The sequence below is a fragment of the Asterias amurensis genome, chromosome 2 (assembly GCF_032118995.1).
Source record: "Asterias amurensis chromosome 2, ASM3211899v1".
In the NCBI taxonomy this organism is placed as follows: Eukaryota; Metazoa; Echinodermata; class Asteroidea; order Forcipulatida; family Asteriidae; genus Asterias; species Asterias amurensis.
The window spans coordinates 12,279,590-12,307,067 of NC_092649.1; the positions used below are offsets into that span (position 1 = coordinate 12,279,590).

Genomic DNA, 27,478 nt, shown 5'->3' on the forward strand with positions numbered 1-27,478 from the left:
ATTGTATTTTACTTTTAAAACATCTTTCTAACCATATCGATTTCATAACAAACTGTTTAAAACACTTGTTTATAGACCAGCTCGCCCTTTAATTTTGTACTTGGTTTTTAAGGGATCTGGGTGCTTGATAACCGATGTCATTACAACTGGAAATCTGGAGCCATTAACTGACATTTGTGATAAAACACTTCTCACAGGAGCGGAAATTATTGGAAAGTAAACTCGACATAAAGGCAGCTAAAAAATCATCCTAACTGTCCACACCTAAACATGAAAAAAGTTGTTCAACATTGAAAACACACTGGATTATCTATGTATGTCACGGGTACTACATGTTTACACTTCCGAGTCTTTCTTTCATTGGCTGATATAGATTCTACAAAAGAATATTGGCTTCTAGAATACAAAACCACAAACGAGAACAACAGTCTGTCTTAAATGGGATTCATATCATTCACAACATTACACCTGACAGATGATGTGCATTTGACGGCACTTTCTAACAAAATGTAAACATGTGAACTTGACTTCATGCCAGGCATGTGACATGCATATGATCATATCTGAACAGAGTCACAAGCTAGAGATGTGATGCATATGTTATCAGGGCCCAATTTCTATAAGCAAATAATCAGCGCTTACGAATCAGAGCTCTTGGGTGCTCCACAGTACTAAGCATTTTACGCTAACAAGGCTGGCGCAGAAATTCGTCGCTTGCTGTGCAAGCGGAGAATGGTGATTGTAAGCACAGAATTCGGCAGGAGGCAGAGCCATGAAATTGGGCCCGCGTCTGAGCAGAGCCATAAGCTAGACATGTGACGTACATGTGACTAACACCCACCTGTAACTCTCTATTGTGATTCTCACACAGCAACTGTAGGAAGCGGAGGATTGGTTGCATGATGGCAATCTCCGGACTCATGGCTTTCTCCTCCTCTTTGGACTTCTCTCCTCCGCCGAGAACATCAAACCCTGGTAGGAGGGAAGATGGGTCATCATCGCGGCCTTTACGTACAGCTGCAAAGGCCTTGCTGGTGTGTAAGGCTGCATCGGCTAGTTGGTCCTTAAGATCATCACTGATGGAACCGTTCGGGACTTGTCCAACTAAAATAAGAAAAGCATGTTGACATAAGCTAACCTTATCAGAATGTTGGTGATCTAAGATTCCAACAGTCTTTGAGAGACTTTGCAGATTTTATCCTACAAATGTAAATCACAGACATGCTACTCAGGTGGGATTTAAACCCATGACTTATGCAAATCTAGAGCAGTATGTCTTCTCACAGATCTCGGGAAAGTACTGAGTATACAGTGCTTACACACATCGGTGTAAGGGTAAAACCAAACAGTATTCTTTATCCCCAATGCAGTTTGAAATGCCCCAGACAGTTTCGCTACTCCAATTGGTGGAGAGCACGTCACGTGGGGGTGTTTAAACGGTTGATAATGACCAGCTGGAGCTGGCTATAATCGGCTGGCTTCCGCAAGTCGGGTGCGCCTGTATGCCAATATTACCACGCGGAACGCACAATTCATAGCTATCAGTAACAGCGCGTAATCTATTTCTTAGCGCGAGTTTGTACACACAACCCACGCGCATCAAACACACTCTTAACAAAGTTTTTTTTTTAAATACTTCAACCTCAAATTTTCAAAAGGGCATTTATGAATGGGAATAAAAGAGTAGTGACTCGTTCTTAAATATCACACGGCAATGTCCCTGCTGGCTTTTAACAGATGTTTAAGAACTTGTCGCAACCCTTTAATTCCCTAATTAAAACGTAAAAAGTTCATTCAGTTTCACATTTCTTATGTCTAAAAAACACACCTCTCCTTGTACGGCCGACATTGGTGATATCTTTAGCTGGTGTCACTCCTTCTTCTGCTGCTTTGTTACTCATACCTTCACCGGTATTCACAGTCACTGTAGCCTTGATCTCTGCTTGAGCTTCCCTCATCCGATCGAAGAACACTTTGAAGAATTTCTCAGAATTCTTGTCCGACATCAGACAATTGATGATTGATCTCTGAAATGGTTTGTGACGTTAAGTTTATCCATAAACTGCGTATCCCAAAAATGTTGTGGAAGAGGACTACATTGATCAAGTTGGTCAAAGTTGTAGATTTCACAATGACTAGTATAAGTATTGTCATCCAGATATTGAATAACGATTTCTTTACTTGTACATTTCATAATCATAAACGTTAAACCAATTTTTGTATGATAGAGATCGGCTGTTGCCAGCTTGGAGTTATCTTTCCCCATGTGGGAGTTTGCTTTGACAGGACGATCATCTCAACATAAAAATTAACAAACAGACAAACAAACAAAATCATTTTTTATCGAACTTGTTAAGCCTAAAAAAAATCCGGTCAGTCACTTTTTGTAATACAAATTTTCAAAAAATCTCAAAAAGCTGGAAATTTTACGTTCAAAATGCAAAAAAAACCTGGATACTGAAGAAGTGTTCGGAAAGGTCTGATGCAGCTGTCCGCAATTATCTGTCCCAACCATAAACAATACTTACTTGTATGTTAGTATTTCCCCCTTCTAGTAGAGCAATACCAAGTTCCACACTCTCAAGGAATACACGATTACTGCTATTCTTAATGACAAGATCAATCACAAGAGAAGATGCTCCTTCCTTATCCAACTGACATTGAACCTGCGTATCAAGAGAAGTAACATGCTTAATTCAATTCTCATGTAATGTCATTTTTGGAAGGGTATTAGAGGTCGTTCATAAACACAACTAGTCCATTTAAAGCAATTTGAACACGTTCCTATTAAACTTAGTGTGTCCGAACGCTCTTAAAACTTTATTGAACTGAGTTGAAATCGAATTAGTAAAATCGGTTGACGAGGGTGGTTTAAGACTAAACCAATTCAGTTTTATCTTTCACCATGCTGCGTGGACAAGATAAAAACAATGACATCCGGTTTTAAGTTCTCACAGGTGACTGCTGAACCAGGATGTGATGCCAAACATGTCATAAAGCTAAGTAACCCCCCCATAGCCTTCATTTTCCTAAGTCGAAACAAAATTGGAAATACACAATTTTTGGTCTGCCAAGATTTGTCGTGGCTAATGCAAGGCTGGTGCGTTAGTGGCATGTGGGGGTACTTGGGTAGTACTTGAGTATGTAAGCTACAGAATTGGATTTCATCACTCTGTTTTATTTCTGGAGAAAAGATGGCGATTCCACAAGAGCATCCTAGAATGCATTTTCTATGTGGACCGGATGCAGGTGATAAGACAAAATGCCACATATGAAAATTTATTGCCCTGTGTGTGTGCTAAGCCTACAGGGGTCGGACGAGACCCTAGCTACCGATAATTTAAGGATCTTACCTCTGATAGAGTCATCTCTGCTCTACTCAGCACCACTGAGCCTGGTCCAGAGATGGTCATGCTTGCTTGGTTTCTTGAGCCTTGATGAGATGCGACTTCATGCTTCAGACGAAGGTAAGACTTGCCATAGTAGCGCAGCAACAACCCTTGGCGCAGCTCCTCTCCCTAACACACACACAAACAAATAAATCAGTTACTACGGAGTGTTCAAAATCCATCAGAATTCAACGAATGAACATTTAGTTCTCATTGATAAAGTCTCTTCATAGTAATAATGAGCAGGTTTCTTACTCTCACACTAACACATTAACTCGTCACAAATGAGATCATTTGGCAATATATTGAAACCATGTAAGTCTTTTATTCCTATCTGAAAGCACACAAATTCGTCCAACAAGGGTGCTTTTTCTTTGATCATTTTCTTGCAACTTCGATGACCAATTGAGCCCAAATATCAAAAGGCTTGTTATTTTACGCTTATGATGGGATACACCAAGTGAGAACACTGATCTTTCACAACTACCAAGCGTGTCCAGTGCCTTTAAATGCGATCATTTGGTGATGGATGGAAACCATTTTTACAGTTCTTTTCAATTCTTTTCTCCTGACTTTTCGCAAAGCATCAGCGTATGCTAATCCTTCAGTCAATCTACTGGGTTTTCTAGAACATTTTTTTGTATTGTTCAAAGACCGACACAAAAACAGCATACTCAAGCACAGTCCATCAACAACAGCCAAAATAGAGAAGAAAAATAGAGCACAAGCGAGCGAGAGACACTTAGTTATTAAACCTTTTTGGGGGGACCTAAGCTAAAATCGACTGAGACATTAACACATACATGTAATCAATGAACTTCATTTGATGTGTGTTTTTCACTGACATGGCAGACAACAGTGGAAACAAAATGATGTACAGGTGATAAAGGGAAAGCATACCTTTACCATTATTCTAAATATTGTACACAAACATTAAGTTAGTTTCTATTTCATTTTTAGGTCTGTTGGCCAAATTACGTTGTGTGTCACTGAGTACAACAGCTTTCCCCTGCAACCCTGATGTGCATACATGTACATACACGTATGGAGTTTATTGGTAAGTAATAAGTTATGAAGAATGCATGAGATTGATGACCAAGTAATTGAGACACCAATGGTAAATTTCAGTTTTTAAAAAAGCAGTCATACTAATCACTAATGACCAATCAAAATGCAATCACTTAAAGCCATTATACACTTTCGGTAAACAGTATTGTCCAAGTCCCACACTTCCTGTATCACAACTTATATATAAAACAACAAACCTGTGAAAATTTAGGCTCAATTGGTCATGGGAGTCGGGAGAAAAAAACTGGAAAACCCACTCTTGTTTCCGCGCGTTTCGCCGTGTCATGACATGTGTTTAAAATAAATCCGTAATTCTCGCTAATGAGAATTTATATTGTTTTACCGTTTTCTCAAAAAGTAAAGCATTTCATGGACTAATATTTCAAGAGAAGTCTTTCACCATTACCTTCTGTAAATTATTTGTAAATCTGTGAACTTTTTTTGTTTTTTCTGTACCGAAAGTGTATAATGGCTTCAACTTTTGTTTGATTGAGGAGGTTACTAGTTCATTGAATGGTGTTGGACTGAGAACTACATGTACACTAGTAAGTGACTATGCTTTACATGGGCTGATGATACATAAATGCAACACCAAAATCAGAGTTTAACTGTTTGGGTTTTGAGTTCCTGAATGGTGTTGGACTGAAGACTATTCAGTTTGAACCTTGAGTAGTCAATGAGTTTAATATGAAGGTTCAACAAGAAACTTGTGTCATGCCACATTTCTGGACAACAAAATAACAAAGTCAATCCACATAAACATGGGCTGATTATAAATGAACCACCATAATCAGAGTCCAACAGTTTGGGTGTTGAGTTACTAAATGGTGTTGGACTGAGGACTGCACTAGTAAACTAATCATGCTTTACATGGGCCGATGAGACATACAATGAACCATCATACATTGTAATCAGAGTCCAACAGGTTGGGTGTTGAGTTACTGAATGGTGTTGGACTGAAGACTATTCCGTTTGAACCTCGTAGTCAATGAGTTATGAAGGTTCAACAATAAACTTGTGTCATGCCACATCACTGGACACCAAAATAACATAATACTCTTTAAGTCAATCATACAATTCCATGCGTTTAAAACAGGTGTGTACAAACAGGTGCATGTTTACAGTAGTACATGTACTTCACATACTCAGCAAATAGCCAAACCATCAACAATCACAATTTACCTCAGAAAACTTGGATCGGGTAACTTAAAAAAATGGGGATTTTGGGAAACACTAGCTTAATTCAGACAATCTATCAGCCCTCTTCCCAAATGCTGCACTTTTATACCAGTAACCTCTGCAACATGGAATTTTGCAATCAATTTTACATTTAGAGATGCACAAGGATTCAAATTATACCAACTATTAAACAAAAAAAATACTAATAATACTAGCCGTCTTTTTAATTACAGTGTATACACACAATAAAACCAACTTTTCTCGTATAAGTTGATGAAAACAATAACAAGAATTGAGCTTTCAGCTAAATAAACACCACTAATAATACAAAATTGCCTTTTACATGTAGGTACTTTGTCTTTGACAGCAAAAAATAGTGAAAAGAAACAGAACAAGCAAATCTGTACACATACCTGCCTCACAAAATGAAAAAAAAAAAAAAAAAACACACACAAATAAATGTATATGTGTATTCAATGAAAAGCACAGACAGAACATCAGCAAAATATGGCAAAAGGAAAAAAAAACAAAAAAAACCCCTGACACATCAATTTACATGGATTTAACAACTATCCTTGGTCAATTTAATGACTTTTGCACTTGATTGTAGCCTCCAGACATCTCAAAAACCACTTCTCCAACTTTAATTTCTCCCCCCCCCCCCAGCCGTTGTTCCACTTATTTAATGAGTATATGAAACAACCCTTCTTATTTGCACAAAGAAAGCAAAGTCCCGCTTTATGATTTATCCCTTATTAGAAGGTAATCGTTTCTCAAAATGGTGAACATGTACACTATCAACGGCAGCCGTGCTTCTTACCAAGTATGTCCTTTTAGTCATAAGATTTTCTAACAATTATCAAAGGTATAGCCTCCCTTTAAGAGTTCTTATTCAAAAGCAGAGTTGTTCCTATCTTAAAAAGATGATATGATCATAATTAATGGGCTTTGACAATTGTTGTAGCGCATACAGTTTCTGCTCCATCATATGAAAGTTAGTGATAATGTTCAGCAAGTTAGCAAGCCGTTTTCAGTGCTCATTAATTCACATCAAAGTAATGTTTACAAATTTTCAAAGATCGCAACCCCACCCCTTTTCAAAACAGTTTCTTTATACAAATCTTGATGAAAAACAGTTCAACTCAATAAGATGGTAAGGGAAAGCAAAACTTGACAAAGCGGTTAGCCACAGAGGATTAAAAGACGTAGGGGGTATGATACAGCATTGGTAATCAAATTAGTTTCCATCTGCCAACAAATACATCAGCCTAGAAGTCAGAAGTTGTCTTCAGAGTTCAAGACCACACACATCCATGTACCATCAACTGGTCAACAACACGACATTTGATTCTTCACTGTTTCCAGTGAGGTTAAAATAGCTTTGTGCACTACTTATTTGGCAGCACAGGCTGTATATTCCCCAGGGAGCGAAAGATGGTTCAAGGAATGAATAAAATGGCCCAGCGACCACGAGGTAACAATATTTGAGCGCCACTGAGTGACAGATTTAAGCGCTGTAAAAAACACCACCATTATTATTACTACAATTTTACAAATGCTACATACCATACCGAGAAACTTGCCATAAAAATACTTCAACCACACAGTGCAATAAACCAGAGAAGCGAGAGATAGTGCTTGGTAGTAGTTGCATGAAAACGTTTCCCTTAGCATGCTGGGAACCACCAACTGCATGCTTGGGGACGGCTAATCTTACCCTGTTAGAATCCTCCATTTGTTTCTTTGTCATGTTCTGCAGGTTGATCTCCTTGGCCTGATGAAGATGGTGATGAGCAGGCAAGATTGATGTAAGGAGGAAGGGGGGAAGGAGGGAGGGAGGTGGGCGGATGAATTAATGAATGAATCAATGGTAGGGGGTAGATGGAGAAGCAAGTAGGCATGCAGTGTTGTTAAAGAGTAGAAGGAAATGGTTATAACAGGAATACCTATAAGCACCAATAAACTCAACTCTATTATATAATAATGACTGGATAGAAAGCTCAGTGAATAAGCTTAGACATTCTGATCGGCTGAACAGTTTAACCACTGGTGATAATAACAACAAAAGGTTATTTTTTTGGCTTGTTAGGTTATCAAGTGGTTTGAATGCCACAGACCCCTTGACCAAATCACCAATTGATATCCCGTTGACGAAATCACATATAGCAAGCAAAATTGAGGCTAGAGTAAACAGGTTTTCACAGACTAGAAAAAATTGCTTTCCAAAGCTTCACTTGCCACTTGCTCTTCCATTGAGCCCAACTGTCCAGCCATGATTATAAAGATTTTAAACCCCCTTCATCCAAAGGGTAAATGAAATTAATATGAGAGCAAGCATGAAGTTCATTATATTGAAAGGCTAAGTACAATAATAGTTGTCATCTCTTATACTTAATATTTGACCACCTTGGCAAAAACTACTTTTTTTATAAAGTTTTGAAAATCAAACAGCCAGACAGCATGTTTTTATAAAATGTGAATTGACCCTTTGCAAGATGGGCAGCGCACTTACACCACGCCTATCTTGCCCACCATTTTATGAATCAAAATGTATAGAGAGGAATAGAGTGCCAAAATGGTGGAAATTGTGCGCATTCTGCTTAGGTGCGTCTGCAATGAGGTCAATGCATGTTTTGGTTGGAATGATTGGCGCATATAACAACTCTATCACTAAGAAAGCTTTTATAATGATACTCCAATACTTCTGAACTCAGATCACAACCAATATTGTACGGAACCTTGCAGGGATTCAACTGGGTATTAAAGGAAATTAACTGGGCCCAGGATTTAGTGTGGAAAGTGTCATGTGAAGAAGTTAGTATCCCTTAATGACCCAGTTACACCCGACATCACCATCCAATATTGGTTTGGCATTTTGAGATTGAAATTGCCTGCGTTACTCTGCAGTGAGCATAACAGGCAACTTGAGTATGGTTGTCGGACCATATCTTTACATGCAACAGATGTCCCAAAACGGCTGACAATAGAAATGATGTCGATGCAAGGGATTAAGATTAAAATAATAATAATAACCCCAAACCAACAATAAGCTTTAGATAGAAGGCAATTAAACCTTTTTGAACTGTTTCTCAACAACCAAAAAAGACAAATAAATACAATACCCAAAAACATTATACAAAGAAGTGAACTTTGGTTGTTTCTTTTTCTTCAGTTTTTATATGCAGGTGAATCTAAAGAGAGATTTTTGCAAAATTAGAAAAATTGCCGTCACAAGAATAAGTTTTTGAATTCTTGAAGATGATGTAAATGGTCTTACGATTGTAGTTATCTTTGAAATTTGAACCGTTGAACGAAGTACGAATCTGGGTTTGTCTTGTACATGAACTGTTTTCTGCCAGCATATGCTGATATAAACATCAAAATGTTGCATTTGATGTTTTGTTACATATTGGCAATTTTTTTGTTCACTCTCTTTCTTCAGGTAATTTTTGTTTTGAGCAAAAAAAAATTGAGTAGAATCCAACTTATTTAATAAAAATGATATTTGCATTGTTTTTTTAATAGAAAATGAAAAAGAAATAACTGACTGTGGAGTTAGTGTTATTTAGTTCATTCAATTCTTTTCCCTAGTTATTTGGTCTCTTCTCATCAACTCTAGATAGATGTTATTAATGAGTTGAGAGCATGTGAGGGACAGTCATCTAGACTCATGCTATGGAGGACACAGCAGTTTACACTGGTTTATTATTACCTTCTCAGAGTAGTCGATATCCACTGTCATCATCTCCTTCAGAGTCTGCAACACTTTAATGCAAAGCTTCTCCTCTTTCTCCTCAAGAAGCTTCTCTGTGTGCTTGATCAACCTGGCGAGTTTAAGAGATGTTAAATTTGCATCAGGGATAAAGAATATTAATTTGGGTTTGTACCCATACACCGATGTGTGTTAGCACTGTATACTCGGTACTTTCCCGAGTCCTGTGAAAAAAACATCACAGGCGTGTTACTCGGATGGGATTTGAACCCAACTGTAGACTACTGAGGTTGCCCGGTAGCTAGAGGCAGTGTGAATCCTATGTTTTGGCAGAGGGTATCGCAACGATATAAGAGATGTTAAATTTGCATCAGGGATAAAGAATGTTAATTTTTGTTTTTACCCATACACCAATGTGTGTAGCACTGTATACTCAGTACTTTCCCAAGTCCCAACCTGGGAGTATCAGAACATAATTCTTATAATGTTCTAAAGGGTAGCTTCGAAAGTGGTAGAAAAGATCCGACAGTACCAAGACCAGGCCAGGGAACTTCGTAAGATTTGGCAGGTGAAAGTGAAGGTGCATGTAGCAGTGGTTGGAGCACTTAGCAAATCCAAAGGCACTGGGGAAATATCTAGATGAAATAGGGACAAATGTAAGGGTACATGTAGGTCTGTTATAGAGGGCGGCGCTTTTTGGAATGGCGAGGATCCTGATAAAAACCTTTAGATCTGAGGTTATGTAGACCGACTTGAAGAGTTACCGGCACAATTTTCTCTTTTTTTCATCTTCCTTTTGCATGCTGTGATTAGATGAAATAATACTAATAATAACACCTATGTATTTTAGAAATAAGACGTTAATTTGGACAGCTCATTAAATGGCTTGTTTTTAGAGTAATTTTCTTCACAGATTGATGCCAAAACAATGTGAGCTTGAAGTTGTTTTCTTTTTAATGATTTGTCATATTCACCACATAAATCATAAAGAAGTTAGTAATTTTGGTTTTACCCATACACATACACCGTTGTGTGTTAGCACTTTATACTCAGTACTGTCCCGAGCTATGTGAAAAAAGGCAGGCGTATTACTTGAACCCACAACCTTTGCAATTCTAGAATAGTGTCTTACCAACTAGACCACCGAGATATCCCAGTAGTGCGAGGCAGTTCTTGATTTTGATACTTTACTGCACAATTGATGTGGCTGTTGACGTGCAGTCCCACATGCATCACTAAATTTTTCACTTTTCTAGCATGATCTTAAACGCTGGGACAGCGAATCCTATATTACAATTATTGAATAAAAATCTTACTTGCTGATGAAGCCACCACTCTCACATTTCTGTCTTGCCTCAGTGCCTGGAGGGAAAAGAAGCTCTGGTCTGTGGAGTACATCGACTAAGACAGACAATTCAGCTTGTACTAATGGCCTCAGTTGATCCTCCAACAACGACACTATGTCCTGTAATAATCAAATAGTATCAAAAGGAAAAGTAAATCTTTCAACACCCATTCAGCTTTATAATAACAACACTAAATATTTGTTAGTGACTGAATATGGAGCAGTACAAACTGGCTCTTCTCAGAGATTTTACATGGTGTCACCGCAAACCTAACGTACACATATTTTATTGACAAATGAGAGCTTTTCTCTTTACTTGCTGAGCCAAATGACTGAAGTTTAAAAAAAAAAAATTAATTTAAAAAACTTTCAATCTGAAATATGGTAAAAGCCCAGGAAATAGCACTTGGAGACACTACAGGTGGTTCACAGACCACTGAAGCTTTCTTCTTATGTTTTTGCCTTTTGGATTGTGAAGGTATTTTTTTATGACTGCTCGAAAAATAAACATAAATGAAAATGCTTAGAGTTTAACCACCCATTTTGTCAAGGTCTTTCAACACCAATTTGGCTTAATAATATCTTCATATTGTCTGTCAAACTGTCCAGCTGTGCTTAATACAAGATGGATTAAGGTAGGAACTGAACTTGTGGGATGTTTTGACATTGTGGAGTGCAAAACAAAAGGGGTCAAAGATCTCATAAAAGCCTGCAATGTCGCTCCACTAGACATGTCTCTCTGTCCATCTGTCTACCAATGTTTTCTCACCTGTAATCCTTCAATGATACTCCGATAATCCCTGGATATGGCCACCATTGAGTCTCGTCTTCTATTGGGATTATGACTGAGCCAGAACCGTGTGTGCTTCATTACCATCTGTGACTTGGAGAAGAGTGTATTGACTTGACTATCCAGATCCACTGGAATAGCAATGCCTCGATTCTTGGCTGTAACACAACATCAAATGCCATCATGATTAAAGGGAAGATATACCTTTAATAATCAATCTTAAAATTAATGGCAATATAAACCTTTGGCTATAAGGCCTACAGCAGCTTTTGATACTATGAAGTATTTTGAGAATGATTCACTTCTAAAACATGTGGTTATTAAAAGAGATATCTTTTTTTACACCCCCTAATATATAAGGGTTTTTTTTCTTTCTGTGCGGACATATTCGCTCCGGATGTTCGGCAGTAGCTCAAAAACACGACCACCTTTTGAAATGAAAAAAAGTTTAATTGCATACATCTACATTTATATTGGAGAAAACAATCAAACAGTTCCAAAAACCAAAGCTACACTTTGCTTTTAAGGAATGTAAAATAAATGTGTACTGCAGTATACTGGCTATTTGTTGTAAGGAAGACGGTTATCAATTATAAAGACACTTTTGGGTGACTATACACTTCCTGATGGCAAAAGGACATACATGTAACTATAAATATTTCAAGCATTAAAACATGAACTACACCTAGCATGATTTCAATCTTAATGGATAATACCCAAGCCTACATCAATAATGACTGTAAAGGGGTAACCCTATTTCAGCCCTCGGAGTAGGTCGCAATGGCCTATGGAAAAAAAATAGTTGTAAGCCCACTCCCTGAAGTGACCTTCAGGCCTTGTGTGTCTGGCGACTTGTCCTTCAAAAAGAAAAAAAATTACTTACCGATATCAGTGAGTGTTTTGATACAATTTTCAACATGGTACTTCTGCTGTCCAGACAGCCAATCACACTGAGACACACGGAATGCTCCCTGAAGAAGCCTCACAAACACTGGCTGACGAGTCTACCACAAAAGAAAACATACCAAAATACATTTATGTTGGAACAGTGATAATTGGTACTTCTTGCCCAACTACTCCATATTTTCTATCCTTTAGTGGATTTTGTTTTTCTATTAAATGACTTTGAATGGTAAAGCTAACCAATGATAAGTTGCATCAAATTGCCATTTATAATCAAATAATAAAGCAAAAGAGAAACTGACCGGGTAAATCCTATTTTTTGTCAACGTATTTGTTCGGGGTGCCATTACATATAAGTGTCGTGATCACACCAAAGTTTAGAAGACAACCTGTGAGGCAGTAGATTGTATCATGAACAATGAATTGACAACAGTTTTACAGGCTAGTGGGATAATAAATTCATAGAAAAATCGAGGATTGAATCTATTTCTCTCTTCCAAAAAACCAAGTAATGTACTTTCCCCTTAGTGATGGGTTAAAACTTACCTGGACGGTGGTACTCTGTTCAGCAAACGGAGAACTGAAGAAGGTTGTTATGATGTTCATAATAGTCTCAGTAACATACTTCTCTAGCATGTGGTCTGCATGCTTCCGATCATGTGTAGCATTACACACCTACATAAAGAAAAGGAGATGTCCCTGTACATGTGTGTAATAGGGAGCAATTTCGGGCAAACAGCCATTGGCAATCTCCAATCTTGGCAAGATATTTAATTTGTTCACTAGGTCACAATGCACGTGTACACAAAATTGATAACGCATCGGAAACAAAACAAAACACCACAGCAAAGTTAGCAAAACTGCATGTTGGACAAACTTACTGCCCAATTTCTGCCCTTAATCATGTTAATTTTATTTTTGTCAGCAACTTTTTTCATGTGTATGTACTCATGATTTGATGAACAGTTTTATAGAATTTCTTTTGCTTTGACATCTTTGCGATTCAATGACGGGTGATTGGGGAAAAAACTCATAGATCAACAATAGATAAGTGCAGACAATAACCAATGCAGTCAATGATACAGATGCAAACAAATTGCTGAAAGGGTTAAAAGTTCACGTTCTAACAATAAAAAGAGCCCCAGTTCCACATCTTCCACTTTTGGCGCTCTATTATCTTGTGTACACATCCTTCCATCCATTGCACATTCTTGAGCTGTTCATTCTCAGAGGACTTTATTCAGATGTTACATGTAGTTTCTAGTGTAAAATACACTAAACTAGTCATAAATTCAGATGAGGTTAGCAATGATATCATTTGTAAGATCTCGTTGAGCAGAGGTGGTTCTGAAAAAAAATGGTGGTTTGATGACTCTGCGAAGAACTAGTGGTTTGACGACTCTGGGAAGAACTGGTGGTTTGAAGACTTTTCATGACTCTTCTCAGAACAGCCAATACTCCTAAAGCGATTTAAACACAATGTCACCAAAAACCTCACTTGATTGTACTCCCACCATGCGAAGTTTCAAATCCGAGGCATAAATTAAACTTACCATGGCCATATCAATGAGAAAGTTCTCAAAGAGATTCCAGACGTGGTTGCTGGTGTAGATTTCCTTCATTTCCACCTCAGTATCAACGTAGCAGTGATTCAAGAAGTTAATGTACGCATTCTTCACCTGTGGATAGGAACATTATAAGTGAATCATTAGACGATCACAAGATCTTATTAATAAATACTTACATTATTCAATAACAAGTTTAAATCAAAATATCATTGATTAGAAAGTTTGTACCACTACCAAACCTCCCAAGAAGTATTTCAACCTGAAAGCTAGCTGATTATACAGTTCATACCGGAGCAAATTCTCCGGAAAGTATTTCCATTTGAAAGCTCACAGATTCTAAAGTTCATACCAGAACCAATCCTACAAAGAAATAATTCCATCTGAAAGCCTTCTGATTCTAAAAGGAACGGATCGGTCGAGTTGGTCTTTGAAAAGGGTTTGTAACCGTTTGTTATAAAATGCATATGATTGGAAAGATGTTGTAAAAGTAGAATACAATGATCCACACAAGCATGCCTTGAAATTGCACGGTTTTCCTTTTTCCTCGTCGACTGAAACCGATCGGCCATTTATGGGAGTCAACTTTTTGACTCCCATAAATGGCCGACTGGGTTAGTTCGCAAAGGAAAAGGAAAACCATGCAATTTCGAGGCAAATTTGTGTGGATCATTGTATTCTACTTTTACAACATCTTTCCAATCATATGCATTTTATAACAAATGGTTACAAACGCTTTTTATAGACCAACTCGTCCAATCTAAAGGCAATGTGTTCCTTTAAGTTCATACCAGTACCAATCCTCCAATGAATTATTAACATTTGAAAGCGTATAAACGCTTACACCAGTAACAACTCTTTGGACAGGTTTTGAAGTTTTTATGAATTATGAAGCCCATTTGTGAAGCACCTTCTAAAGGTTTGTATGGTGAAGATATGTTCAGTTTTAGATGTGGGAGATAAAACCCAGACAGGGAAAACCCATGCAATCAGGTAGTGACTGAACACCCACTCCACATGCCAGGGTCCGGGATTCAAATCAGGGCCCAATTGCATAGAGCTGCTTACGCACAACATTTTGCTTAGTTGCTTAGTAAAATCAGACTACCGGCCAAGACTCCACTCAATTACTATGCTAAGTAAACAACAGCTAAATACTAGTCACAAGCAATGTATAATGGCATGAAATTTGGGCCAGTAACATGTGTAAAATAAGCAAGCTATTTTTGTGCTTAAGCAATTGTTTTTGCTTAAGCAGCTCTATGAAATTTGCCCCAGGGTCCATGTAAAAGGCAGGGACAGAAACTACTGAGCCAACCTGAATGATGACCTACCTCAGGTAAGCAATCCTCATGTGTAGCAACTCTAACTATATCATCCAATGGTAGTAATGAATGACATTTGATCTCTGTGTAGACATTCTTGCCTTCAGTGCAGCATGCTAGTAGATGGACAAGATTAATATGATATTGAGAGGGACTGGAAGCATCGATTCTCTCTCTCTCAGTCCGCATCATCTCAATAAACGACTGGAAGGACGACTTATCGGTGTAGAAGAGGAGGACGTCTTCACCTGCATTAACCAGCTGTGGAATAAATATATGACATCTTAACCTCATAGAGACTTTGGTTTCTGTGATCAACACCATTTCTGTATCAGCATCATACACTCAAAGATGGCTAATATTGTATGGGATGGTGAGGTATCAATGTATATTTGGTTTGCATTAACACTATGTGTATAGAACATAATATTATCTTTCCAGCAAATATACATGTACATCTATACACATGGTGTTACCGCAAACCGAATATACATTGCCAATATTTTTGAGATTTTGACTTAATATGTTCTTGTAAAAGTGGCTGAAAAAATAACATCAAGATATTGACCCAAATCCCCTGATGTCATCATTAGAATAATCTTGAATGCGCCATACTGGTGGGCAATGTCACTGTGCGTTATTCAGTGTGAAGTACACTTTAGGCGACCTGAGGTTAACACATAAACCTATTGCCCACCAAATTGTTTGTGTGTGAAGTGCATGCAAGGGGTCAATAAACCAAAAGGGAAACTGACTGGGTAAATATCTAAATGACTTTAGGTTGAACAAAGAAAAATTGACTAGAATGGAATTTGTTGTAGAAACTTATACTATTATGTTTAACTGGAAAACATTAGAATGTCATTTCAGGACATGACCTTTACTTTGACCTTTTTGATTGAGTGGAAGCAGGTAGAATTGTGTTGCCGCTTGTGTCCAATAAGGGTATTTGAGCACAATGTGTTTTTGATCACTGCTTCTGACCTTAGAAAATTTGTGCCAAAAAATGCCATGGAAATATCTGAAAAGGAAAACCATTTCCTATTGGGAAAATATACACAAGAGAAAAAAAAACTAAAATAAAATAACAGGTTAAAGTATTGTGAGTGCCTCCAGATTTGAAAGCTCAGAAGTTCTGTTCAACCTACCTCAGCCATGACCATATCCTGTGTTTTCCTAATGTACTGGCCGTCAGCCTTAACGATGGTTTGTAGAAACTTCAAGTACTGTACATGTCTACCATGGGTGGCTATACAATGCACAAAATGCTGTGCCACCTGCTCATTGACTTCGCTGCATAGCTGTACATTGTCCATGTAGATGTGACACATTGTCTGTGCTTCTAACAACTGTGCACAGAGATAGAGAAGTAAATAACAATAAATAATAATGACAATTTATGTAGCGTCCATCCATGAAACAAAATATACAGTCCAAATGTTATTAGACACTAAAACATAAAAAAGTATCAAAGTTAGGATAAATACTAAAACTGGGATAAATCACCAATAAGGCTTCATTTATGCCCAGTTTGTCATTTCATTTAATCTACATTTGGATTTAAAAGAACAGTGCAGCAAAACTTTGAAGAAAGAGGACAACTATACCTTTAATCAGGCATGTATTGGACATTCACTTCAGAAATAAACTTGATGTCATTTCGCCTAGAAAAGAAATTTGTCAAGCAGTATTTTCTGCTCAACAGCTTTATGCAATAGAGCCCAGATCACTCAGAAGAATCATTCTATTTATGCAGTGCACCAACGTCTACATGCTTAAATAGGAAAGAAATGATCTTTCAACAATTATAAAAAAATTATTTTGGTTTTACCCATATACACCGATGTGTATAAACCAAAATGAACATTCTCTATCCCTGACGCAATTTAAAAACGAAATGTTCTTTAAAAAAACGATTGATTGTTTCCTTCCAAAAAGAATTTGTTAACTTCTCTGGTTGTTTATGTACATGTACTTACTCCTGGTGTCAGGAACAGGTCGATGTGTTTGTGAAGTAAGACCTGATTGGATGGATTTCCCCAGCAGAAGTTCTGCAAGAACTCGTGAGCCAATCGCATCAGCTCATTCATACGAGTATCAGTGCTCTGTGGAAGAGTAAGGAATAACAAAAATAAATTACAAAATAAATGATAAAATAGATATAATCCAAAGCTGACTGGATACACAGTAGATGTACTTTGCTAGTTCTTCTTCATTTTCTTAGGGCATAAAAATCAGAGTTAAAGGAAAACGTTGCCTTGGATCAGACGAGTTGGTCTATAAAAAGCGTTTGTAACCGTTTTTTTTATAAAATGCATATGGTTGGAAAGATGTTTTAAAAGTAGAATACAATGATCCACACAAGTTTGCCTCGAAATTGCATGGTTTTCCTTTTACTGTGCGAACTACCACAGTTGGCCATTTACAGTATGGGAGTCAAAAATTGGACTCCCATAAATGGCCGACCGTGTTAGTCGACAAGGTAAAAGGAAAACCACGCAATTTCCAGCTATACTTGTGTGGATCATTGTATTCTACTTTTAAAATATCTTTCTAATCATATTCATTTTATAACAAACGGTTACAAACGCTTTTCAAAGACCAACTCGACCGATCCAAGGCAAGTGTTCCTTTAAGTAGGAAAAATGGCATGCCTGTAAATGTTAAAAAAAAAAGGCAGGGTTGAAGTTGAACACTTGTCAACATGGGATTAACTATGAAGATGAGTCTTATTTGCTATACTATGATACATAAATACCAATGTACACTCTATTAGATTCAATAATACTTCTCTATCATACCTTCTCATATGGGATTTGTAGTAATTCCAAGACCACTGCATGAGCACCCATATTCCTAAGGAGTCTCTGCTCATGTTTACGATTCTTGCGACCGCCGTTACCATCAGATACACACAGCTTACTCAAACGAATCAAGATCTGGATAAGTAAAAGTAGAACAAAGTCACGAGGGTTAAACGACAAACACCTAATATTGGACACGTACATGATAATAATAATACTTGGTTGTTATATAGCTTTATCACTCTTGCAAGATATGTGAAGCTAAGGGAATCAATGTGTGGTGAAGAGGTTTTCAACTAGTGATTTAATCCCAACGAGGCCTGGTTCTTGATAATTTTATCGAGACAAAGTTGCCGTAAATTATAAAGAACCAGGCCTCGGCGGGTTTAAACCACTAGTTGAAAACCGATTCAACACACTTTGATTCCCATTCATAAATACCTTTTCGGTCAAAAACATCATCCCTTGTTGGTCAAAAAGTAAAATAAATGCAAAAATTATAATTGTTAAATGATTTCTTTCAACACAGCACCCCTCCAGCTATGAAATGGTAGAGCCCTCTGTTGCCCTCGCGTAAACAACTCCTTATAAGGGAATGCTGTGGGCGTCGCGCGTATCGGGTGCTGTGGCACAACTGTTTCAGCCGGTGCTCTTGACCAATAGGAATGAAGAAACTGTCTTATAGGAACAGGTGCAAGGTCGTGTGTCACGTCCATGAATTAACACTTTTTACCGGTCATTAACAAAAGGTCTATACACACCCACGTGACGCGCTCTCCACCAATAGGAGTAGAGAAACTGTCTGGGGTATTTATGAATATGTTTTCAAAGTATGAGACCTATTCGATTATAGCACCATGAAATGGTTTAAAATGTGCTATGGTGCAATAGGCAGCTAAGCAAACTAGGAACACCCTGGTCACTGGGCTAATAACATTCAAGTAATCTTTCTCGTCTCCCTGGGGAGTATACAGCTCCAGGTTGTTGTGACGTTTCAAAAGCTTTTTCATACACAATCTTAACCTCTACCCTCGCAGGCTCCAATTTATACCCCTTGGTGAAAACCTATAGTAAAGCATCACTGACACAAGTGACATGCCTGGGATTCCAATCCCACAAGCACATAAAAGAAACTAGGGGTCGATTTCACAAAGAGTTAGGACTAGTCCTAACTTAGGACTAGTCCTAGGAGATATACAAATTGCATGGATAGTCCTCACTTAGGACGAGTAACTGGTCCTAACTTGAGATGAGACTAGTCCTAACTCTTTGTGAAATCCACCCCTGTGCACTTAGCCTTAAGAGAAGAGCTTTGCCTCTGTACTAATGGAACCACATTAATAGGGTTGAGAATGAGATAGTGTCCTTACCAGTTGGATATTTTTGTAGTTGTTAGCACTGGGTGGATCTAATGGAGGTCCAAGATCAAGATCAATAGAGGAACCTTCTGCAGCACTCAAGGAGCTTTGGAACTATGGAGATGATAAAATGGACAAATACAAATCAGGCTTATACCTTATCAGCATTTTTCATAATCCACATCAGTCATAATCAATCCTTAACAAATCTGACACTTCTGCAGCCAATGGCCACAGCTGTAGCCACTACAATTGTACACTCCCTTGACAACTGAATAGTTCAGTCTTTATGGCCAATGGGCCAATAAAACAAGTAAGCATTATTTCCATCAAAACTGCTGTCATCGCAAGTAACCAAATGAGAGTTATGACTGTTGACGCACACATCATTTATAGATGGTGAAAAAGGTCCAATTTCATAAAGCTGTTCATCAGTAAGCAAATTTTAGTGCTTACTGTAGCACCATGAATTCCTACATAAACAGAAAAATTCTCGATGTGCATGCACATTCACCATGAAATTGCATTGTTACGTCACTTGTGAGCTAACCGCGAGTTAGCGATCATTTATTCTTGCTTTCGGTAAACAGCTTTATGAAATAGAAATGCTGCTAAGGGACGCCCCGGCTGCTAACATGTTTTATGAAATTGCCCCCTTGTTTTAAACCTCAGAAACAGACATTTTTCAAAAAGTATTTTTCTAAATTCCCATCCCTGTTGACTCCATGAACTAACTACTTCTCATGACTTCTCGAAAAGCACTTAAAAAAAAAAACTACTGATAAGTGTCTGAAAGAAAAAAGTGTACACAATCTGCATTGAATGAGATAGACATGTATGCACCTTCCCTGTCAGCCCAGAAACAAACTCTCTTGCAGAATACCTAAGCTTATTAGAATCAAAGCGTAAAGACCCTTTCACCAAATACTGATCATTTCACCAAATCCAAATCATTTCACCAAATCCACCATGTACCAATCATTTCACCAAATATCAATCATGTCACTAAAAACCAATCATTTCACCAAATAACAATAAAAATCTAGATAAACTAGTCAGACACCAACACTGCATAAATATTGAACTACTACGAAGGACACCAATTCAACTTCTCCGTATGTTCATTACACAGTGAACTGAAACTTTCAGCTTGGATAAATCCATCACCAGTCCCAAAAAGAAATTCCCTAAATAACAATGAATAATACCAATCATTTCACCAAATACAAATCATTTTACCAAATAACAACCAGTCACCAAAGAAACCTAGTTGAATACTGAACTACTTCAAAGGACACCAATTCAACTTCTCCATATTTTCATCATTAAGTAGACTTAAACTATTTACAGTGGGAGCATTCGCTTACATGTAGCTTCCCTGGGTCGACCCCAGTGTGTGGCGTTTTTTTTTTCCAGGACGAACGTGGGTAATTATCTACACACGTTCGTCCTTAATCGAACGCATCCATAATATATCTATCACCTGTCGAGGAAAGGTATTAAAAAAAAAATAATAATAATAATACCAATCATTTCACCAAATACCAACCAGTCACCATAGAAATCTAGTTGAATTTTGAGCTACTTCAAAGGACACCAATTCAACTTCTCTGTATGTTCATCAGACAGAGGACTAAAACTATCAACTTGAAACTATCAATATTTCATCACCAGTGCCAGTGAAAGAAAGGAATTCCCAAAATAACAATGATCTGAACCAGAGATTTCTAGGGTGAGCGAATCAGAGCTGGTAACCAACCTGCTGGGAGTTAGTGTACTCAAAGATTGTACCCAGGTGTATGTTACTCAGTGTTGATATTCCTGTCCTTGTTGGGTATAAATGTAACTGGTGGGTAGGGAACCAGTCAGGATGAAGAAATGACTGTTAGTGTAGCAGTTAAAAAAATTAACAAATAATAAACCACAAGTTACATTATAAACAACACATGAAATCCATTGCAAAGCCAATGGTATGACTGCATAGATTGGGTACAACTAAATAAAGAGAAAATGCCTAGTACACAATATTTGTAACGAATCTGCACTTATGTCAAGCTTATTATTTTTGTATTGACTGTCTGTATGATGCGATCAACTTACTTTCTTAGATCCTTTTCCTTTGCCTTTACTCTTGGAATTCTCTCCATCTTTAGACTTGGCATCATACTTGCTCTTATAGACCCACAGTTCAGACTTCTCTACTAAGAGTCTTAAAGCATCCAGATCTGTCTTGATCTGTTTGTAGTTATCAACATCGCTGGTTGTCACAAGAAGTTGGACCTTGAAAAAAAATAATGAAAAAAAAAATCAATGTAATTTTATCTTTACTGTTTTTTACATTTTCAATTAAACACACAGCCACGCACAAGTTTTGTTGTATCTCCTAATTTGTACGTTTGTTGATACATTTTGTGGAATGTTTTTCATCAAATTAAATACAGTCACAAGCTATAAATCATGCCAATAAGTACAATTAATGGCAATGTCTTAACCAATGCAGCACTCAGTATTTATGCATCACTTGTATTACATTAACCTCAAGAAAGCATGACTGAATAATGTTAAAACATCTTAGTAGAACTCAGTAGTTTCTCTTTAAACTGAATATAAAAATCAGAAATATCATGAAAACAACCTAGACCAACAAACTGAGTAATCAGAACTGGGCCCAATTTCATGGCTCTGCTTACTGCAAGCAAAGAATTGGCGCTTACGGAAGTAAGGAATTCAAGCGTACTTCACGTACTCCACACATATTCACAGCTAGCGCAGAAATTCTGCGCTTGCACAGCAATCAGCAAATGGTAATCGAAGTGCAGAATTTGGTGGTAAGCAGAGCCATGAAAGTAGGCCCTCAAGAGGTCCATACAGTCCTACCGTACCTGTTTGAATGCTTGAAGCACCTCCTGTCTCTGACTGAAGTGTCTAAAGAGAAGCTGTAAGGCCCCTGATACCAACGGTGGATAGTCATGCATAGTCAGATGAAGCAGAACACGTAGGAAAGTCCGACCTCCTTGAGAATCAAGATCAAGATCAATGCCGTCTGTCTGACCTTCAAATATACCCTCTGCTTGATCACCTGTAAATAGACAAGTAAGAAAAATCTCAATCAAATAGTACATATAAGAGCACCAGACTCAAGCTATAGTGTTTCTGTTCATCAGAGTCTGGTGACTATTTTTAATTCATTTCTTTATGACGAAAATAAAGCTGACTATGCTATTCGCAAAGGTCTGTCAATGATAAGGAAATGTGTTGCCATTGGATCGGTCGAGTTCGTCTTTGAAAAACCTTTGAAACCGTGCGTTATAAGATGCAAATGATTATGCAGATAATTTAAAAGTAGAATATAATGATCTCCACAAACATGCCGCGAAATTGCACGATTATGCTTTTACGTCGAGAAGAAACATGGTTGACCATTTTGTGGAGTCAAAATTTTGACTCCATAAAATGGCTGACTATGTTAGTTCGCGTAGTAAAAGGAACTACGAAACCATTACAAACCAGGTCTTGAAAAACTAAATGAAATTGTTAACTGAAATGTGTACATGTATACAAATAATTTGTAAACAAAGACAGATACAGATATGATAAACGTATCCGTCACCTCAGCAGCGTGTTGGATTTTGTTTCGCAAAATATAGGTATGTGTCACTTGACTGCATTTTCTCATTGTTTTGCTTGCAAATGACGTACAACTTTATATCTATATCGAGCACGATACAAATGAAAGCAATTCAGTGGGAAATGTTTTTGATCTGGGACAAACAGACAACTAAAAGTCTGCAAAACAGAATAAGTTTTTCTACACTGTGAATGGGCTCCTGTATCCGTAGCTATCGCGTGTGAAAAATACGATAATTGCGGATACGCGTCACATGAATACACAAAGTGTCAATCTATCGGTGTTAGTATATTGTATGTGTATCAGTAGACTTGTGAAACCTCTCTAATATTTCAAGGTTACAAACCTATGGCTTCTAGATTGATGCCAGGGCTCTCATTGCCATCTACACTCTGTCTAGATGGAGGTAGGTCGGGCACATCTTTAGTCTCATCAAAGTCCCTCTTGAAGATGGAGAGGAGGCAGGAGATGCGGTAGTCAAGACGAACATTCAGAATAAACTGAGAATAAGAAAAGGATGAAAAGCAGCTTGGAATTATCTGGTTTTTTTAATTTTTTAACCCACACCTGTGACGTCATGCTATTGTTAAACCGCTCCATTATTTTGCACGAATGGCGCGATGGGTACATCTATTCACCCATTGTGCATAAAAGAGTTAGGGAACAAAGTAAATGAAGTCAATGACGCCATGGACCATATATTATTTTGTTTTCAATGGTTTTTAACACAGGTTAATAGAGCTACACATGTATTGCAAAATGATCGTTAACACTTTCCACAAGTGAACAGCTACATTATTAAATTATTATTTAGCTGAGATGTTAAAAAATAATTATAGAACTACAACAGTAATTTAAGCAGGTCTTAAAGTCAGATAAATCAATTTCATTTTAACCAGTTTTTTTTTTTTTTTTTTTTATTAATTCAAAATGCTTAATTTATCATACACAAACATGGTAAGTGAGTAAAGTCCCTAAAATTTAAGATTGCAAAGATACTTTTTTCAATATCATCATAAAATAACAGGAATTCAACTGAAATTGTTGATCATAAAGGTAGCTTAAATTTGTTTATTAAAAACAAATCTGAAACTACAGGCTTGTACGGGGGTAGGTCACTTCTTTTATCTTCACCTTTTGTTTTTTTCGTAGACCGAGAAAGTCTGCTACAGCATCATCTGATAGTCTGTTTCTATCACTAACTTGTATAAATTTACTTAAAGTCAAGAAACAAAATCACTTATCTGCTGCCACTTTCGCTCCCGATCTATGATGCCACTATCGAAGGAATGAGCATATTTCCTAAATGTTGGTCTTCGTCCATTGTTCACACACCACCAGTGGTGTTCACTGGAGTGAACAAGCTTACGTAATACATACAAACAATTGACTTAAAAATTAAACAATATCGTGCCATTCGTGCGAAATAATGGAGCGATTTTAACAATAGCAAGACGTCACAGGTGTGGGTTAAGTCGCATAATGCCCTCGGTGAACGCGCCATTCGTGGGTATGAATGGCGTGCACCACGGGCATTATCCTATACATAAAAGTCCACGGAGTGGAGATAAATGCTCACATTTTACAATGATAGATTTTTGATAATGAGTAAAAAAGGAAAGAAAGATTTTCATAAGTGACGAAAAGTTCAAGAATATAACAATGTCTTGGCCTTCGTCATGGTTTTAGTTTGTTTAACTTTTTCAGGTGAAGACCAGTCATTAGGGACCAGGTTTAACAGCCTTCAGAAAGAAAACATATAAACACCTCACAGTTTTCAGAATTGGAAAAAAGACTCTTGAGGGTGCTTCTTTTACCTCTTTTTTTTTTTTTTTGGGGGGGGGGGGGGGGGAGGGTCGCCATTTACAAACAAATTAAACATGAAAGGACTAATATGCCTTTTATTGACTTCAGGCATGATACTTGGTCCAAATCAGGTGAGTGTAGCCCTCACCTTAAAATGGCCGTCCAGCCTTGTGAGTTCGGTGATATCTCATTAAAAAAAAAAAAAAAGTAAATTAAAAGACAGAAAAGAAGAGAGATTAACCTGCAGGATTTGTATGATTTTCAGTTTGGTCTCCATGACAAGCTCATCTTCTTTGTTCTGGTTGTCCAGTCCTCCTGCAGTACTCGCTGCACTAGGTCCCTGGGTATGGTGAGTGAGCGGTGAATGAGGTAAACCACTACCTAGGACCATGTTGGTCATCACTGCACCTACTCCATGAATAGAACGGAACACACCGCCCTTTCCTACATGTACCGTTAGGAGGAGAGTCAAGAAACATAACAAATTATACTCAAATACTTACTTGGTTCAAATATCAACAGTTTGTGTTGCAATAAAAAAAAACGCATCTGCAAGTTTTATAGGAGGAGAGTCAAGAAACAAAACAAATTATACTCAAATACTGACTTGATCCAAATATCAACAATTTGTGTTGCAATACAAAAAAACGCATCTGCAAGTTTAAAAAACAACCTCCAATTACTAATTATGCAAACAGTAAACACTATTACTTATGACAAGATATATGTATCTAAAATAAATCCTCAACACTGACACCAACAAAATAACCCATACTTGTGTACATGATACATGCTCATAATTCCTAAGCCTTTACACACTGTTTTTTGCTCAACCATTCCTATTATCAAATCACAAGTTCTGGGACCAATTTCATTGGATTGCTTCAAAAGTTTTCTGCTAAACAAAAATAAGCAGGATTCCAGCCACAGGTTGTACATCTGGAATGGCATTTGGGCTGGTAACCTCATTCTGGTAAGCAAATTTTGTTACATACAGCAAACAGAATGTTTGAAAAAGCTCTGCTGCTTAATTTTATCTGACAGGGGTGAGAGGTTTTGATGAAAAAAGGTCTGAATAGTGGATCTGTCTGATGCCCATACAACCCCAACAGTTACATCTGTTTTTATGAGGTTTAACCTTGGAAGAATGTATGTTATTCAAAAGAGTCTATAATTCAGTCACCTAATAATTTATGTCGTCATTTGTGTGGAAACAGGACATAAAGGAAGAGTTACCATAGAAAGGGCCTAAGCAATTAATGTGCGAAATTGTTTTTTCAAAACAACCTAATGTGAAAGTTTGATTGTTATTTCTGCCATTCATTAGTCATCATGGGAAGGTAAAGATCTGCAGGGGAACGGCCAAACATCTTTGTGGGGGTAATTCTAGCAACAAAATGTACAAGTAATATCATATTTTTAGTTGCCAGCAGCCATTTTACTGCTGACAACCCTCTGTAGAGAAGGGCGTAGAGCCTTACTATCCTCTTCTGACACAACACAATGTGATGTCTTTCGGATATAATATACCGGATGTAAGTCATACTTTTTATAAGTCAGAGTCTCGGGTACCGAATGCACAAACCGGACGCACAAGTTATGTAATTTAAAACAAAAAAAATTGTAGGATTTGAACATTTGCATCGTTGGGGTATCATTGGGTGAAGGTTTGAGGTAGCATCATATGTACATTTCTTTTAATTAGTGTTGTTTCTAAAAAGAAAAGGTGGTTGAAGACGCAATATTTGGACCGATATGCTCTCTGACCGACTTTTTTTCTTCATAAAGCAAGACACGACTTCCTCTCGCATTGAAAATACACATCTATTTCATCAACACACACACACATACATGCAAACAAACGAAAAGTAAATCCAGCTAACTTTTTACTGCTGCTTATTACATTAAATTCAACAAATCTTGTTAGTCTAAATTGATGCATAATGTGCTTTGATTGGCAGTTCACATGAAACAACATTGCACTTGAGCACACATTTATACTGTTTTGCAAACAGCAATAAAATCCGATATGGTCAGCTGGTTGGTCATGCATTCTTTTAGACATCTTTGGACCTAATACGACATACAACTGCAGGGGATTGTAACAGTCTGAACTTGCTACACTTTCCCTCATGCTGACAAAATGTGAAGAAAAAAAACCAAGAAAAAAACTGTGTTAGACTGATAGATATAAAAAAAGGAAGGTAGAATATGTAGTGAGCACTGACTACACAATTTGTGTTTGTATTAATAGTTATAATAATTTGGGGGGGGGGGGGGCTGAATTGCGAAGGACGCGGCTACGACGTGTTTGAGAAGCAGGCATGCAAGGGCACCTTTGGCTGCCAGCCACATCAACCCAATAGGACCACGGAGCACAGCCACGATCGAAAGTGTTTGATTTTTCACGAGGGAGGCAAAGGAAAACCGGATGGTCTGGACACCCCTCGTGGCACAGCAGAGAACCAACGCACAACTCAAATTCACAAATGGCCCCGGCCTGGAATCGAACAGGGGTCACCTAAATGAGAGGCGAGCGCTTTACACACAAGCCAACCATGCCATTTAGTCTTTATCATTAAAGTATATCTTTGGTATTTGGAACC

At 37.6% G+C, this 27,478-nt stretch overlaps 1 protein-coding gene across 5 annotated transcripts in view; it reads right to left on the minus strand.

The window, feature by feature from the left end:
• LOC139954167 (inositol 1,4,5-trisphosphate receptor-like) overlaps positions 1-27,478 on the minus strand; it is a 117,815-nt gene that overhangs the window by 29,962 nt on the left and 60,375 nt on the right. For 3 of the 5 annotated variants that reach the window (XM_071953861.1, XM_071953863.1, XM_071953860.1), the window contains 20 exons: positions 25,114-25,316; positions 23,413-23,566; positions 22,321-22,517; positions 21,539-21,718; positions 19,451-19,552; positions 18,078-18,215; positions 17,256-17,381; positions 16,425-16,625; positions 15,286-15,537; positions 13,940-14,065; positions 12,933-13,061; positions 12,367-12,487; positions 11,463-11,641; positions 10,665-10,813; positions 9,349-9,460; positions 7,354-7,410; positions 3,354-3,518; positions 2,529-2,666; positions 1,829-2,027; positions 842-1,104 (listed from right to left, as the gene is read on the minus strand). In XM_071953861.1, the coding sequence (XP_071809962.1) occupies positions 842-1,104; positions 1,829-2,027; positions 2,529-2,666; positions 3,354-3,518; positions 7,354-7,410; positions 9,349-9,460; positions 10,665-10,813; positions 11,463-11,641; positions 12,367-12,487; positions 12,933-13,061; positions 13,940-14,065; positions 15,286-15,537; positions 16,425-16,625; positions 17,256-17,381; positions 18,078-18,215; positions 19,451-19,552; positions 21,539-21,718; positions 22,321-22,517; positions 23,413-23,566; positions 25,114-25,316 (3,191 nt within the window). The remainder of the gene's footprint in view (positions 1-841; positions 1,105-1,828; positions 2,028-2,528; positions 2,667-3,353; positions 3,519-7,353; positions 7,411-9,348; positions 9,461-10,664; positions 10,814-11,462; positions 11,642-12,366; positions 12,488-12,932; positions 13,062-13,939; positions 14,066-15,285; positions 15,538-16,424; positions 16,626-17,255; positions 17,382-18,077; positions 18,216-19,450; positions 19,553-21,538; positions 21,719-22,320; positions 22,518-23,412; positions 23,567-25,113; positions 25,317-27,478) is intronic. The other 2 variants (XM_071953865.1, XM_071953864.1) reach the window with 1 other exon arrangement.